At 39.5% G+C, this 14454-nt stretch overlaps 1 protein-coding gene across 7 annotated transcripts; it reads left to right on the plus strand.

Annotated features, from left to right (window-relative positions):
• Positions 1-23: 23 nt before the first annotated feature.
• Positions 24-12407, plus strand: il15ra (interleukin 15 receptor subunit alpha). 7 transcript variants are annotated; one of them, XM_080887899.1, is made up of 8 exons: positions 24-246; positions 814-1005; positions 3571-3627; positions 3705-3752; positions 6497-6577; positions 10610-10681; positions 11281-11365; positions 11469-12407. In XM_080887899.1, the coding sequence occupies exons 1-8, from the start codon at positions 177-179 to the stop codon at positions 11530-11532; spliced, it is 669 nt and encodes a 222-aa protein (XP_080744025.1). In that variant the 5' UTR covers positions 24-176; the 3' UTR covers positions 11533-12407. The 7 variants fall into 7 exon arrangements, with proteins under 7 accessions (XP_080744025.1, XP_080744026.1, XP_080744027.1 ...); XM_080887900.1 differs by having other exon boundaries at positions 10613-10681; XM_080887901.1 differs by having other exon boundaries at positions 6503-6577.
• Positions 12408-14454: the final 2047 nt, after the last annotated feature.

The following is a 14454-nucleotide window of genomic DNA, read 5'->3' on the forward strand; positions in this document are numbered from 1 at the left end:
TTCTGCAGAAATATGCCCTGTTGTTAAAATGGGCGGATCACACACAGCACAAGGGGAGTGTCATGATATAAAGCGAAAGTGTGAACGAAAAGAAATACCGCGGCGACAGCGACGATGGTCTTTACCGGCCTGGTTTTATTTAGTGAACATGTTTTAAGTCACTACCGAGGTGTCCGATGGCTCTGGTTTCACTGGCTTTCCCCGTCTGCGTTATGATAGTATGTTGGTCTCAATTATCCAGCAGCGGTAAGTGCAAACAAATTTCAACTCGACCGAGTACGCTCCAGAAAGTGCGCTCCAGAAACAAAACAAATTGCGCATGCCGCAATTTGTTTTGTTTATAGTTTATCGCTTATTTAATCAGTGATTAAATTTGATCACCTTCAAAGACAAGTCGTTCAAATAGAAGGCATAAACTCGCACACGTCAGCGTTTTACGGTGAGATATGTCGGAGGGGGATAATTGCTTATTGAAGACATACCTGCGGCTTGATTTGTGTTTTGTTTATTTTTGGTAAATCATTGTTTCTCGCCGTCTCCGTATCGTAAATCTTCATAGTGAAACCTAAATGCTGAAAGTCGCAAGTGTGTATCGTTATGAATCCTGCTAAATTTTTGACTTAGAAGCGGGGTTGACCTGATGTGTATGTGATGGTGTAAAAGTTTTTATTGACGACATCAGGTTACCATTAGTACATTGCTAGAAGTTAGAATTATGGAACTTACGTACACCATTCGCCAAAAAAATACTGGTTATTTATTTTTAATCGTATAGTTTTATTTTAAAAAAAATTATCATTATTATTTTTACAGATAACAGCTGTCCATGTCCAGAAATTCCAAAGTTGAATTTAACAAACCTCCCACAACAAGGCTGCTTCAAAATAGATGACCGTTTTCGCTACAAATGTATGGATGGTTACCTGAGAAAAGCGGGAACCTCAACTTTAATCAAATGCGAAAATCCTGGAGCACAGTGGAGCAAACCATCGCTGGTGTGTATACGTAAGTATTATTTGCTGGTACATTTCTTAACACCAAAGATGAAAACATCTCTCTATCCACACACATGTAAACCGGTACATTGTTACGAGGTCCCAAACACAGCTGAATGGTTCAAAGAGGCTTCTCTTCTCTTGAAGTTCCAAGCTGAGGTCATTTGGAAACAGCGGTACTGCGGCTTGTTGCTTTTCTTTTTCCCTTTTAGTTTAAAAAGTTCCACTTGGTTAACTTTCAAGTATTCACATTAGATTTGGCCTTGGGGGGGGGGGGGGAGGATTACAAATCCAGTATCCATGAACCCATATTTGTTATAACTCTAGATTCTTGGATTACAGCTAATGGTTGCTAATAGTGCTGACAGTCTGAATTTTGAGTGCTCAGAAGTAGTAGTACTGGTATTATCATAACATGAATCCATTACCATTATCACTTTGAAAAATGGGAGCTGTTATGTTCAGTCATTACCCCAGGGGATGACTGAATTGCTAGGTAACCCTGAAAGTCTGCTCTTGGATGAATGGGTGGAGAGGGTTTATAGAAGGCCAGCCCCTACATGCGTTCCCTGGAGGAACTTAAAATATTAATACAGAGCATAGGCTGGTGCCTGGTATCTGTGGCACAACCGAAGGATGTCTGATTATCGGTGGATTATTTAGTCTTTGTCTGTCTCTGGCTGAATAAAAGTCACACTAGCCTCTGTTTACTGATAAAACCTCAACAGTACTGACAGCCCCGTGTGTCAAGATGGTTCGGTTCAAACCAGCCGACTAAACCATCCCACGCTCTGTAGTACACTGGCACGCCCTCCCTTCCGATTTATCAAATGTAGAGTCATACTAGAACTGTTGACGTCAGGTGTCTGGCTGGAAGTCTGAAATTTACAAGAGATAAGAGAATGCAATGGTTCCTTTTCGGGTGCAGTGGAAAGCCACCCACATGTGGTTTGTTTTTGTGTTGTCACAGCTGATAACTGTGAGCAGTTTCCTTTTTAGACTCTAGCTTGGCGCAAAGGTGACATTATCTACTGTAAAAGGAAATGAGTGAATATTTCGCATGCACCTGTTTCTACACACCACAAACATTTATTCACCTGCTAGGAAACAGATTTGATGAAAGATTGTCTATAGACTCAAAACATTGGATGGAAGGAGCACTTTTAAGGTTCCATGAAAGAAGGACATGAGAAAGGGAGAGCAGGGGAAGGACATTTAGTAATTTAGGGGATCCAGAGGATTAGTAAGGAGGAAGTGAGTGCAGTGGACTTTTTGAGACACTGTGTAACACAATTAGACAATGCTTAAGGAATGAAGAAGTGCACTGGTGCTGATATCTATTTTTACAAGAATGGCAGTGATGTGCAGTTATAGTGGGGATAAAATGTCACTTGCCCTGGGTCTTGTACCCAGACTTATGTTTTATGGGTTTGATTTTTTTTTTTTAAATTCTGTTTATCATGCATGTGGAGATGAGTATCTGATGCTTTTCAGTCTCTATTTTTGCCTTTGGTTCTTTATTCTGTTTCTCCAGTTTTGTCTCATGGTCATCCTTCTGCAAGTATGCATGGCTGAGTCTTTGTCATTTCCAGTTTTTACTCTGTCTCTTGTGCTTTGTATTTGTTTTGACTTTCCTAGTTGCCTTCTTGCTGATTATACTCACAATGTGTACCACTCTTAGCCTCATTAGCTGTCCACGTTTCCTGCTGTCGTCCCACAAGGCTTTGTAGAAAGAGCACTATAGATACACTGTTTTCTTGGAGAGTGCTGATGGAGAAGTATATAAAAAGTCAAAAGAAGTTGTACTGTCTCTAATCTAGTGAAAGCATAAGGTTGGTGCTTCATGAGGAAGTCAGAAGTAGCAGAGGAAAAATCTGAGGGTGATGCAGCAACAAATGAGGTCATTGTCGAGATGGGGTTACATCAGGGACCAGCTCTTGGGTGCTTCTTGTTTGCTATGATAATGACGAGTGAGGTCAGACATGAGTCTCTGTGGACTAGAATGTTCACATCGCGGTCTTTAGTGGGAGCAGGAAGCAGGTTTAAGAGAGCCTGGAGAAGTAAAGGAAGGAAAGTCAATAGAACCAAGACACGGTACATGTATGTAAATGAGAGGGAGATTGTTGGAAAGCTGAGTATGCAAAGAGGGAATGTAGATGCCTTTTTAAATGTCTATTGTCAACCATCCAAAACAACGAACATTGCGCAAGAGAGGAGAAGAAAATGCAGGCAAAGTGGAACAGATGGAGACCAGTATCGGGTTGATTTGTGACAGACAGATGTGCAGAGCAGTGCATCATGGGAATGCAGTGAAGTGAAGAACTTTAATGCAAAGTAAAAGGGATTTGACTGTCTACCTGTAGAACACCCTGGACATGGGGAATAGTTGGATCTTAGTCAAGTCTATAATACTTTCAGCCAGAATGCGGTGATAATAGATTTATAATCTATAATAGATCTCTGATCCATACAGTTCTTTCTTTCTTTCTTTTTTTCTTTTAAGCTTTCCCACTTTAATTTTATTTATTTTTTTTTTTTTTAAATGCATCTCTTGTATTTCTTTGTCATGTTTCAGCTGACCCAAGGATAACCACAACACAACCACCAAAAGCAACAAGTACAACAACAACAGGTAAGCGTCTGTCTAAGGAAAATGGTGTTTGCCATACTTTGCTGACATGTGTGCTTAATGATGGTTTGGTTTTGCAGAGAGTCACACTGATATTTCCTCTTACTCCGTCAGTACTTCCGCTATCAGTAAGTTCTCTATTTGCATGATTGTGACGATCAAAAACCGTGACCTATAACCACTACTAATAAACTAAAAGGAAACTAAATGTCTCAACGGTGTGACAGTAATACTAATATTAGAGCCATGTATAGTGTCTGTGTATATATTACTCATTTTACTTTTATCACCCATTTTTTACACCTTCTTATGGAACAAAAACAAACCCCAGTACCTGCAGCCATCAGGCTTCTTAATTCTCATACAAATGGCAGATGAACTAAGACGCATGAATTTCCTTTTAGTTTAACCCTCTCGAGGCAGGCATTGCCGATTTGCAACAGTTAAAAACTAACAACCTGATTACCCCACATACATATTTTGAGGTTTTTTTGTTTGTTTTTTTTTAATATAACTCAGAAGTACCACTGCAGGACTTGGTTGTGCATTAGCAACAAAAAGTTAAATTTGAGCCTGAGAGGGTTAAGTTATTATTCTTATTGATATATTGCAGTGTTACAGGTTGGAATGTTCAAACTAGTAGATGTAACATGGGCTATTTAAGTGTACAGTGAGCAAATGGTCCTAAAAGACGACATTTGAACTGGGTAATTTGGGTGAAATGACTCTCAAAGTAATCCAGGAGGTGTTGCAGTGCAGCTACTATTAAAGGAAATGGTTTACTGTAGTGAAACCTCAAGTCCTACAGCAACACAAAAAGATTTGATCTGTAGCAAATCTGCTTTGAATGACATCAAGAAATTTAGTTTTATTTCTTTATTTATGATTTTTAGCATCATGGAAATGAAGCGCATCTGTTCTTGTCAAATCAAAATGTATCCAGTAACAGAAACTTCTGGTAGTGTTCCCATGGTTAGTTCCTTTAATCATTATAGTTCAACACAGCTCAGCTAAGCAACCAGACAATCTTGATATCATAATCACCGCTTCAAGAACTAACTTTTGCAAATTATGGGACTTGGTTTGGGCCCTTACTAACAGTAAAGTAAAAATGCCCCAGCTCCTATGAGTCATTCATTTCACAGCAGTTGTCATGCTCAGATTAACCGTAAATGATCAGTGGGGCAGTTTACATTTCTGCTGTGTACATCTGTGGCTGTGAACCCCCACCCCTCCCCTTATTTGTTATTTGCATATTTGTCATGCTTGCATGTTTCAGATCATCACACAAATCTAAGTGTTAGACAAACTTAAGCCTGGAAAGCCAGTTTTGTTTTTTGGTTGTTGTTGTTGGGGTTTTTTTGTTTGTTTGTTTTGTTTTTTGTTTGTTTTTTTCTTAATGATTTCTTAAATCATTGTCAGAGTGCACTTGAGCTTCATGGCATGAATTTCCTGGACATTCTCCTACAGGAGTTTCTGACTGAGAGAATAATTGTTTCAGTCAATTATAGCAAGTTGTTCAAATTCTGAAGAAGCAAAGTAGACAGGGATCATTGCACTACCATATGACTGTTGGTATGATGTTCTTTTCATGAAGTGCTTTGTTAGCTGTATTCCAGATGTAATGAACTCCAAACCTCAACCCTTTGTCTCATCAGTCCATTGACTATTTACTCAAACAAAAAAAAAAACTTAAAGTTTTTTTTATTTTGTTTTTTTTTTTGTTTTTTACTTGTTGGTACTGAATCATGAACACTGACATTAACTGAGGCAAGTGTGGCCTGCATTTTCTTATTTTTTTTTTTTTTTTTTTTTGGTAAATGTTGGGGCTTTTTGTAGTTTTGTCTCCTGGATGAGCAGCCAGTGGGCTCTTGGGGGTAATTTTGGTAGGCTCACCACTCCATGATGGTTTCTTTAGGGTTGGCATGATGTGTTGCTTTTTGACATCTACTTCACTTTGTCAGACAGGATCTGCTTGAGTGATTTCTTTAACAGATATGACCGTAATCATGCCCAGGTGTGTTTAGTGAAATTTAACTCAAGCTTTCCAAAAAATGTGGTTAGTCATAGGTAACTTGTTTAGTCATTCATGACTAAGTGATAGTCATGAATGAGTGAGGAAAATTCATCTGGGAGCAACAAATACAACTCCAGCTCCTCTTAACATTTTGTTTAACAAAATGTTAATTTCCATTACTAGGGGCGATTGTGGCTCAAGAGTTGGGAGTTCGCCTTGTAATTGGAAGGTTGCCGGTTCGAGCCCCAGCTTGGACAGTCTCGGTCGTTGTCCTTGGGCAAGACACTTCACCCGTTGCCTACTGGTGGTGGTCAGAGGGCCCGGTGGCGCCAGTGTCCGGCAGCCTCGCCTCTGTCAGTGCGCCCCAGGGTGGCTGTGGCTACAATGTAGCTGCCATCACCAGTGTGTGAATGTGTGTGTGAATGGGTGGATGACTGATTGTGTAAAGCGCTTTGGGGTCCTTAGGGACTAGTAAAAGCGCTATATAAATACAGGCCATTTACTAATATTAAATGGTGGCTGGGGAGAGGGAGGTCTGGGCTTCTTTGCGTGGGCTGCTGCCCCTGCAACCTGCAGGGGCAGTGGAAGAAAATGGACTGATAGATAACATTAAATCCTGCATGTATTTTTCAGCTATTGTAATATACGTGGCATGTTGAAGCTAACTAATGTAAAATCAAACGCAGTATAACACTCCATGCATGCTTGAAGATAGTTATGGGGTTTTAGTTTGGGATAATGGAACAAACGCATGTTTCATAACAGAGGGATAATTCGTGCTACAACTAATCTTAGCAGTGAGAGATGTGGTCAGGGTTTTTATAGTATTAATAGAGGTGGGTTTTTTCTTCTCAGCAACAGCTTCTACTGCCCAGATGATGCAGAATTCAAGCACAGTGCTTGAACAAGGAACCAGTACACAGACAACCACCCACGGTAAAGAACTTAAATTCATACGTACTTTCTCAGTTAGCTTCTGCTGAGCTGTTGCTTTCAAGTGTGCCAGGTGAAATGTTGCTACTGACGCCCAAAGTCATGATTAACCTCATCCAACAGACTGCTTATAGGGACTCTTGTGTTCAGTGGCTCTGTCTCATACTTGCTGTCAAACATGGTGGTGCAGAGAGGTGATGATTTGGGCTTGTTTCCTAGTGATTTAGTTGACCATGAGCCCCACTATATACTAAAGTATTCTACAGTCAAATATGAGGCCATTTGTCTCACAGCTCTGTTCACATGGAGTCAGGGCAGTGATCCCAGGCATAGCTGCTGAGGTCTGCAATGACCCAGACCTCAGCCTGACTGAAAGGCTGTGGCACAACTTGAGAATACTATGAATAAACAAATGGTTGCAAACCCGAATGAAATAAAGCAACATTGTAAAGAAGAGTGGGGCAAACTTCCTCCTCAAGGATGCGAGTCTGATTGTTTCAAGTTATTGCTGCTAAAGATGGTTCTACAAGCTACTAAATTATGGGGTTTATTTGGTCTTTCCCCACTGTACTCTCCTTCAAGCCTTTTGACACCTTTATCACTAAAATGGGCACCCTCTACAATATAAATATATTTTTGTCATTTAATCAGCTCTGCTTGAGACCAAGAGGGACATGAGAAGGGACCGTTCAGATATGAGATGCTTTTCTAGCACCTAATGGCTCACCAGACGTTGAATGTAAAACAAACTGCTTCTGAGCCAGAAGTAGCCCTTCAGAATCTAATCTGCTTTGTTTTATCTGTGACCACATGATGTCAAAGTAAGATGGTTACGCCAAGGAACTGTACTGGTTCCTGAAGAGTGTGAGTGTGTGTGTGTGTGTGTGTGTGTGTGTGTGTGTGTGTGTGTGTGTGTGTGTGTGTGTGGTCATTCTAAATTGCCCATATATGTGAATCTGTGTGCGAATGGTTGTTTGCCTCTGTGCCTAAGTGGAAGAGAATGGATAGGCTTCAAATTACACTTACTTACTGCACAATTATTCTAACCTGTCAGTGCCTGCAGTGCTTAATTAGAAGACTTCTGAGGGCATGTGCTTTTCTTTAACTGCTTCAGTGTCTTTTTTTTGTTTGTTTTTATAAGACTGAAGGAAATTCAAAAAGATTAATTTGTAATCCAACCTTAGAGATTTCCCTCAGCGGTGGAACGTTGTGTTGAATGAATAATTCTGTGGAGTGTGCACCACACATCATATTACAAGACCACCAGTGTCCATGGAAGGTCTGGCACGAGGAATTTCATTCCAAGTTGTCATAACAATGAGGTGTGTGTGTGTGTGTGTGTGTGTGTGTGTGTGTGTGTGTGTGTGTGTGTGTGAGAGAGACAAACTGTGCACACTTATAGGACCGTCATCATATATAAACATCCTGTAGTCTTCACTGCTTAAACCCTCAATTTGTAAGTATGAATAATACAGGCCAGTAATCAAACACAAACGTTGTGTGATCTTGAAGATACAAACTGGACGCTTTAGTAATCCATGCAGTGTGGACATGTTTCGTTAGAACTACTGAAAGCTAACGAAATCTGTCTGACTCAAAGTGTCAATGTGGTTAAAAAAATGTGGTAAAATCTGGCGTCTTCAATGCTACGCTTGCCACATTGATGCTAAAATTTCAATAGAAACTGTTGACAAATTTCTTTGAAACCACTTTTAGTAATTCGGTCACCTATAGAAAGAAATCAGCTGTTCAATTCAATTTTATTTATATAGCGCCAAATCACAACATAAGTCGCCTCAAGGTGCTTCATAGATGCAGAGAAAAACCCAACAATCATATGACCCCCCTATGAGCAGCACTTTGGTAACAGTGGGAAGGAAGGTTCCAAGCCACCAAGTCCAGATTATGTAAATGGACTGGTTCTTATATAGCGCTTTTCTACTCATCTGAGCACTCAATGCGCTTTACACAACTTGTGCGTTCACACAAGCACATTTTTTTTCTAAGTGCTTTATAGCTAACACACACACACACACACACTCTCATACTCCGATAGATGCATCGGAGAGCAATTTGGGGTTAGTATCTTGCCCAAGGATAGGTGAAAGCAGATGGGTTTAGGCACTCGCAGCTATGCAAGGAATTGGTTAAAATCTCAAATTTAAAAAAAATTGTCTTGTAGCAGAAACTACTTTCTACATTAGTGACATAAGGGACGTCTAGGGATGGGCACTTAATGGACTGTACTGTAAATATGATGTGAAAAGGGAACTGAAGTAGTTTTTGAGGTTTTACATCAACATCTTTAAGAGAATCTACAATGTTGTGATACACAATCATTAGCATCAACAGCACACGTTTGTTTTTATGGTTGGGTGTTGAATAGCACAGTGCTGTTCAAAAGGTTGTTAGCCTTTAGAACTCTGGGTCTTCCTTCCCTGTCATGCTAAAGCCAGGACACGGCACACAAAGTCTGAAACCCAGATCTGTTTCATAACAAACAGCAGCTATATACAGGTCAAACCTCAAAAGCAGTTCCAGTTGAACCTTAACCACAAATGGTGACAGGTGAAAGAGAGCTGTACACTGGAAAGAGTAACTGGTTAAATGGGTGCAGGCCGTGTAACTAAACTCTAAGCAAACAGCAGGTCGGGGGAGAAAAAGATTGTGCATCTCTAGTTGCTGTCCTTCCAAAGGAAAGGTTTTATGAAAATAATTTAGGAGGAACTGAAACCGAAACTGGGCAGGTGCCATCTAAGGTTTTAATACCAAGGTCAAAGTCTTGGGCAGAGGTGAATCAGCCTTTCTCTGCACTTGAAACTGGATTTTAAAAAGGGAATTGTACAATACCTGGGCTGCAGGACTCTGATGCCCTCAGCATATAAAATCATGTAATGGATGATATTTTTGCTAATGCTGGTTCACAGGATATTATCAAAGTGCTTGAGAAATAAGTCTGGGCTTCTGAAGCCATCTTTGAAACTTCTCTGGGCTATATAAAGACGATATCTAAATGAATTTCAATATTTATTTATTTTTTTTTGTGATCACAGGCTCAAGTTTCAAAACTAGGGCTTCATTAACATAAAAAGTAAAAAAATATCATACTTTGACATAAATGTGTGTGGGTTGGTTTTTTTTGTTTGTTTGTTTTTTAAAGCAGTACAGATATCATTACCAAAACAACAGCTGAAGCTGCTAATGTGCCGTCTCTTCCATTGAGTCCAGACAGCTGTCATTGCAGTATTTATATAAGCAGTTATTTAAAGGGGACCTATACTATTCTTTATCGTAAATGCTGTAACACTAGTTAATTATCATATTAAACACAGTAATTTCTGAGAGCTAATAGTTCGATTGCTGTTCAAGTACTAAGACTCTTTGCAAAAAGCCAAACAAAAAGGACAACAAAAATCATTTGACTTTGAAATGGTGACACAGCTATTTACATGTAACCATTTACTCTGTTAAAAATGTATGAAGAAATACTAGTGTTAAGTGAGGCTTTCTAAAGGAAAAACACTGTTGCATTGGGAGCTCCCCCTGCTGGGCAGATGCAGTAACTGTCCACGCCTGAATCTGCAGATTACCAAAAGAATGAAACTCAGGAGAATCAATTGTGATGAACCAAGGATCGTTTGTTTGAGAAATGTCAGCAGACTTTCAAAGAGTTATCAAAGTCAAGACGTATATTGAACTGGTTAGCTGTTACAGAAGGATGTGTATGTTTGGATTTCAGCTGATAAGCCTGTGAAATAAAGCATAGGTTATATAAGCCATAAATGCAATGGGGTTTGTTTGTGTTTGTTTTGTGTTTTTTATTAAAACACAAGCACTGCCACCCAACCTTACCCCACCTTGTGGTAATTTACTAAGTGGTACATAAAGCATAATCTTTTGATATCTGCTTTTCCCCCAGCATTTCACAAAGCCGCATGTACATGCATAAGAAACTTTTCAGGCATGACACTGATTACGTCTTTTTACCTTTACAATTGCACTAATTTGTATAAATTTTATTTTGTACTGGAAAAGCAGAACCTGTGATGGAGACAACAGGACAGACTGACACAATAAAGAACGCCACTCATTCTGCGCTTGAAATTGGTAAGCTTCAACGGCGTTATTATTTCTTATCTGAGATCTCATTTAATACACTGATCAGCCATAACATATTTTAGAACCACTAGCAGGTGGTGTGAATAACACTGATTATCTCTTCATCATTGCACTTGTTATGTGGCATATATTAGTGAGCAAGTAGGAACATCAAGCATCTGTGGGATGTGTGGATCAAACTTTAATCCACGCAGGCCCCACTGTGATACATCCAAAGGAAGTCTAGTAAAGTAAGGACTGCTTTGGTAGCAAAAGGAAGCAGGTGGTCATAATGGTCTGCGAGTGTCTGTGTATTATTTCTAAGTCAGTGATGCAACTTCTCGATGGACAAGCAGGGAGTTCCTTGAGGCTAAACGCTGTTTGTGAAGCAAGACGTTTTAGAAATGCTGAAGGCCACAGAGCAGACTCGCAGTGTGGATTCCCTCATTGATGTTTAGGACGGTACATTCTCTGAGATTGTTTGAAAACACTTAACTCACAAAGCAGACTTGGAATTGTTGTATTTAATGAGATGCAGTCATGTTATACCTCTTTTCAGTGAAGAAACTGAATCAGAGCACATTAAGGATTTTCTCTCCCATTTGCAGACGCTGCAACAACCACAGCGGCAACAGTCATCACTGTTTTACTGGTGACTCTTTGTACTGCAGGGATAGTCTTACTGTATCAAAGGTAAAAACAAAATGACTTTTTTGGATTGTCTTTCTATATACTCATTGTTTTGCAGTTGGCTGGTTTTAATCCATTTCAATCCTGATTGTCCTTTTTGTCTCAGGAGGCGAAGAGAGCACACCCCAGTGAACCAAGACCCAGAGGAGCTGTGCACACTGAATGCATGAGTCCTCGCCCACCTGCAGTGGACCAGTAAAAGACACCGACTTTGTTGCGGTTGCAGAGAGCTGCAGCAGTGTTTTACCAAAAGCAACATCCCACTACAGTGAAGAATAGACTCCTACCTCCACGTAGGACTGGTTGTCATCAGTGCCTGATAACCCATTTGAACTTCTGTGGACGTCATCCCAAAGAATCACAGCCATGTTAATATGGCAGTGCAAGAGGCTCAATCTGTAACTTTCATCTTAACAGCTTTCTAGCTTCACATTACCAAAAAACAACTCTATAGGAACTTTATCGTTCACATCCCTCTGGGTCAACCATTGCTATGGTGGGAAATGTTTGATTTCTATTTCTTTTATTTATTATTCAGATCTCATGAAAATACTAAAACTGATAATGAGTTACTCAGACTAAATGTTGTCTCTAGCCAGGCATTGATGCAATGTATTGCTTTGTCACAGAGATTAACTGTGTTAATACTTTCCTATCTTCAGTATCAATCAGGCTAGATGGACACAAGCAGACCAAATTATTTGTTCAATTTTCTGCAGAGTATTATTTCGGCCAGTAACAACATGTCTTTTGGAGCTGCTACGCTTTCTGCTCAAACATTCAGTAATTTGTGTGGGTCCTTATTTATACCTGGCTTTTAGCCCCTTAGAGAAACGATCACTGGCCACTTTGTTAGCTATGCCTGTTTGTTAAGTCAGGCAAGTCTGATTTGTCTGACCGAAGTACATCAAGTTTTACTTGGGTATGGAGATTGATCTTAAAGGAGAAGCTAAATTATTTATTACATGTTACTGTGAATGGAAAAAGGAAATGCAGTAAGATATGAGCTACAGTAGGGAGATCACATTTTGCCTTTTTTTTTAAATATAAATAGATATATATATATATATCTCATACACACACATACATACTCTGTTTTTAAATTCTGCATTGATGAATCATGTAATCAAGGCTTTTAATTGTTTAATAAAGTATTTATTGATGGATTAGTAGTGGTATTCTCTGGTAACATATCAAATATTTTATCAACATAAAAGTAATTATAAAGTCATTAGAAAGTGATTTACAGCTTTATTTCATGGACTGACTTTCCTGGTCTTCCATATACTGTGCTTACCCTCCTTGTGAAGGGCGTTCATGAGCATCATGTGGTAGTCAATGCAGTCTTCCCTTGTGTAGATAAGCTACACAAGGGAAGACTGCAGTGCCCACTGGACCTTGTTGAGCAGTGGTTGCTTGTACTTGAAGTATAATCCTTGGACTAGTTAGTGTTGAAAAGTAATTTACATACTGCAATATTCTAATATTTCAAGTATTTTATTTTCTGGGCTGTTTTTTGGGGGGGGGGGTTTTGTTTTTTTTTGTGTGCACAGACGCCACTGTGCACACACTGCTGCAGTTAGCATATTATCATATCATGCATAAAAAGCGCAAGGTCACAAATGTAAGACTTTGCATCAGCATTAAAACAAACTGTGTGAACTGACACAATCCTCTCAAGTTTTGATCAAATGTATGCATTCTAGAACTAAATATATGACCAAAGTGCATGAGATATTCTTCTGTGCCAGACAATCACTGATGAAGGCAACAAGCTGAAACGCGTTAGTCAATTATTAAAGTTGTTCATCTTCCCTTAAGTATTGCTGGAGTTCCTGCATTGTGAATTCTTTCATCCTCTCCATGCACCTTGGAAGTAGGTGAAGTTGTGCCAGAAATTTTTGCAATCATTGTCTATTTCCCAGAATGCTCCAAATTGCAATACCGCATTCTTTCAAGAGCAGTAATTTTCTGCTTCGCTGTTGCTGACAGCTTATTTTTACCTGCTCAGTTGGCGTTACAGCCAAAATGAATGACTAACCGCATCCTTTCCAACGTGCTTATGAACTCACCTCTTCGTCCTCTTCAAGACCAAGAGAAGATAACTGGAACATTCATCATCAGATGACCTTTCAGAGCTTAACCACCATATCGAGGACAGATAAACATGGGTAGTTAAGGAAGTCATCAAAGCAGTTTAACAAAACACTGACAATTAACAGTTAGTAGCATCCAGAAATAATTCATCTTTCTGCCTTAAAAGCACCACAGATGAAACACAAACACCTATAAAAGGAATTTCAAGGGCATCCCATAGGCCAAATATGCCCTGCTAATGAGTCTAAGCTATGAATGGTGTGTATTCTTTAGAAAAGCAGTGTGAAGTCAAAGTGAAGCCTCACCTTGAGCTAGCTAGCTGAGCTATATCTTGTTTTTAGATTTTAGCTCTTAAGTCTCTAAAGAAAGGCATGTATCTGATGTTTCACATGCTTATCTAACACACTGCTCTAATAACAGAGTTAACACTGCCACAGAGCCTTGCTGCTAATTTGTGGTCATTTACTGACACCATAGACTGTGGGGGATTTTCCGGCAGAAAACGAGATAGTGAGAAGAACATCTGTGCACTCCAGTGTGATCTAAATGGTCAAAGTCTTTCTTGTAACTCAGTCTTGGCCGCAGTGCTTTACCAAAGGTAAAGACGAACTTATTTTCACTTTGATCTTAATCTCTTCATCATTATTGTTTATTCTTGTTTGCCACATTTCTAAGTATCGTGAGTTTTAGTTCCTCGTTTATCAGTTTACGGTTATTTTCATGAATATTCTGCGTTAAGCTTATTTTGTACAGTCTGTTGTTGTTGTTGTTTTCTTATTCTTTCCATTAGTTTTCTCTGTGACAGGTTTGCATGTTTCAGTCTGTCATCCCTGATTTGTTCACATTGTGTTCCCCAGCCTCATCACATTTTGTATTTATTTTCTCTCTCTCTCCCTTGTCCTTTGTTGAGTTGCCCAACATACTTGTGTGCCTTCATAGTGTTTCCGCTCCTTGAGTTAGCTGTATATGTATTACTTGTGGCTTCTGGTTATTTG

This window comes from Rhamphochromis sp. 'chilingali', assembly GCF_963969265.1.
Source record: "Rhamphochromis sp. 'chilingali' genome assembly, chromosome: 7".
NCBI classification, from domain to species: Eukaryota; Metazoa; Chordata; class Actinopteri; order Cichliformes; family Cichlidae; genus Rhamphochromis; species Rhamphochromis sp. 'chilingali'.

Excerpts from the sequence above, each read along its gene's own strand:
- il15ra (XM_080887899.1), top strand. The coding sequence starts at position 177 with ATGGCTCTGGTTTCACTGGCTTTCCCCGTCTGCGTTATGATAGTATGT. Across the intron at positions 1,006-3,570 it reads ACCATCGCTGGTGTGTATAC|CTGACCCAAGGATAACCACA; the intron begins GTAAGTATTATT and ends GTCATGTTTCAG. Across the intron at positions 6,578-10,609 it reads TACACAGACAACCACCCACG|CAGAACCTGTGATGGAGACA; the intron begins GTAAAGAACTTA and ends GTACTGGAAAAG.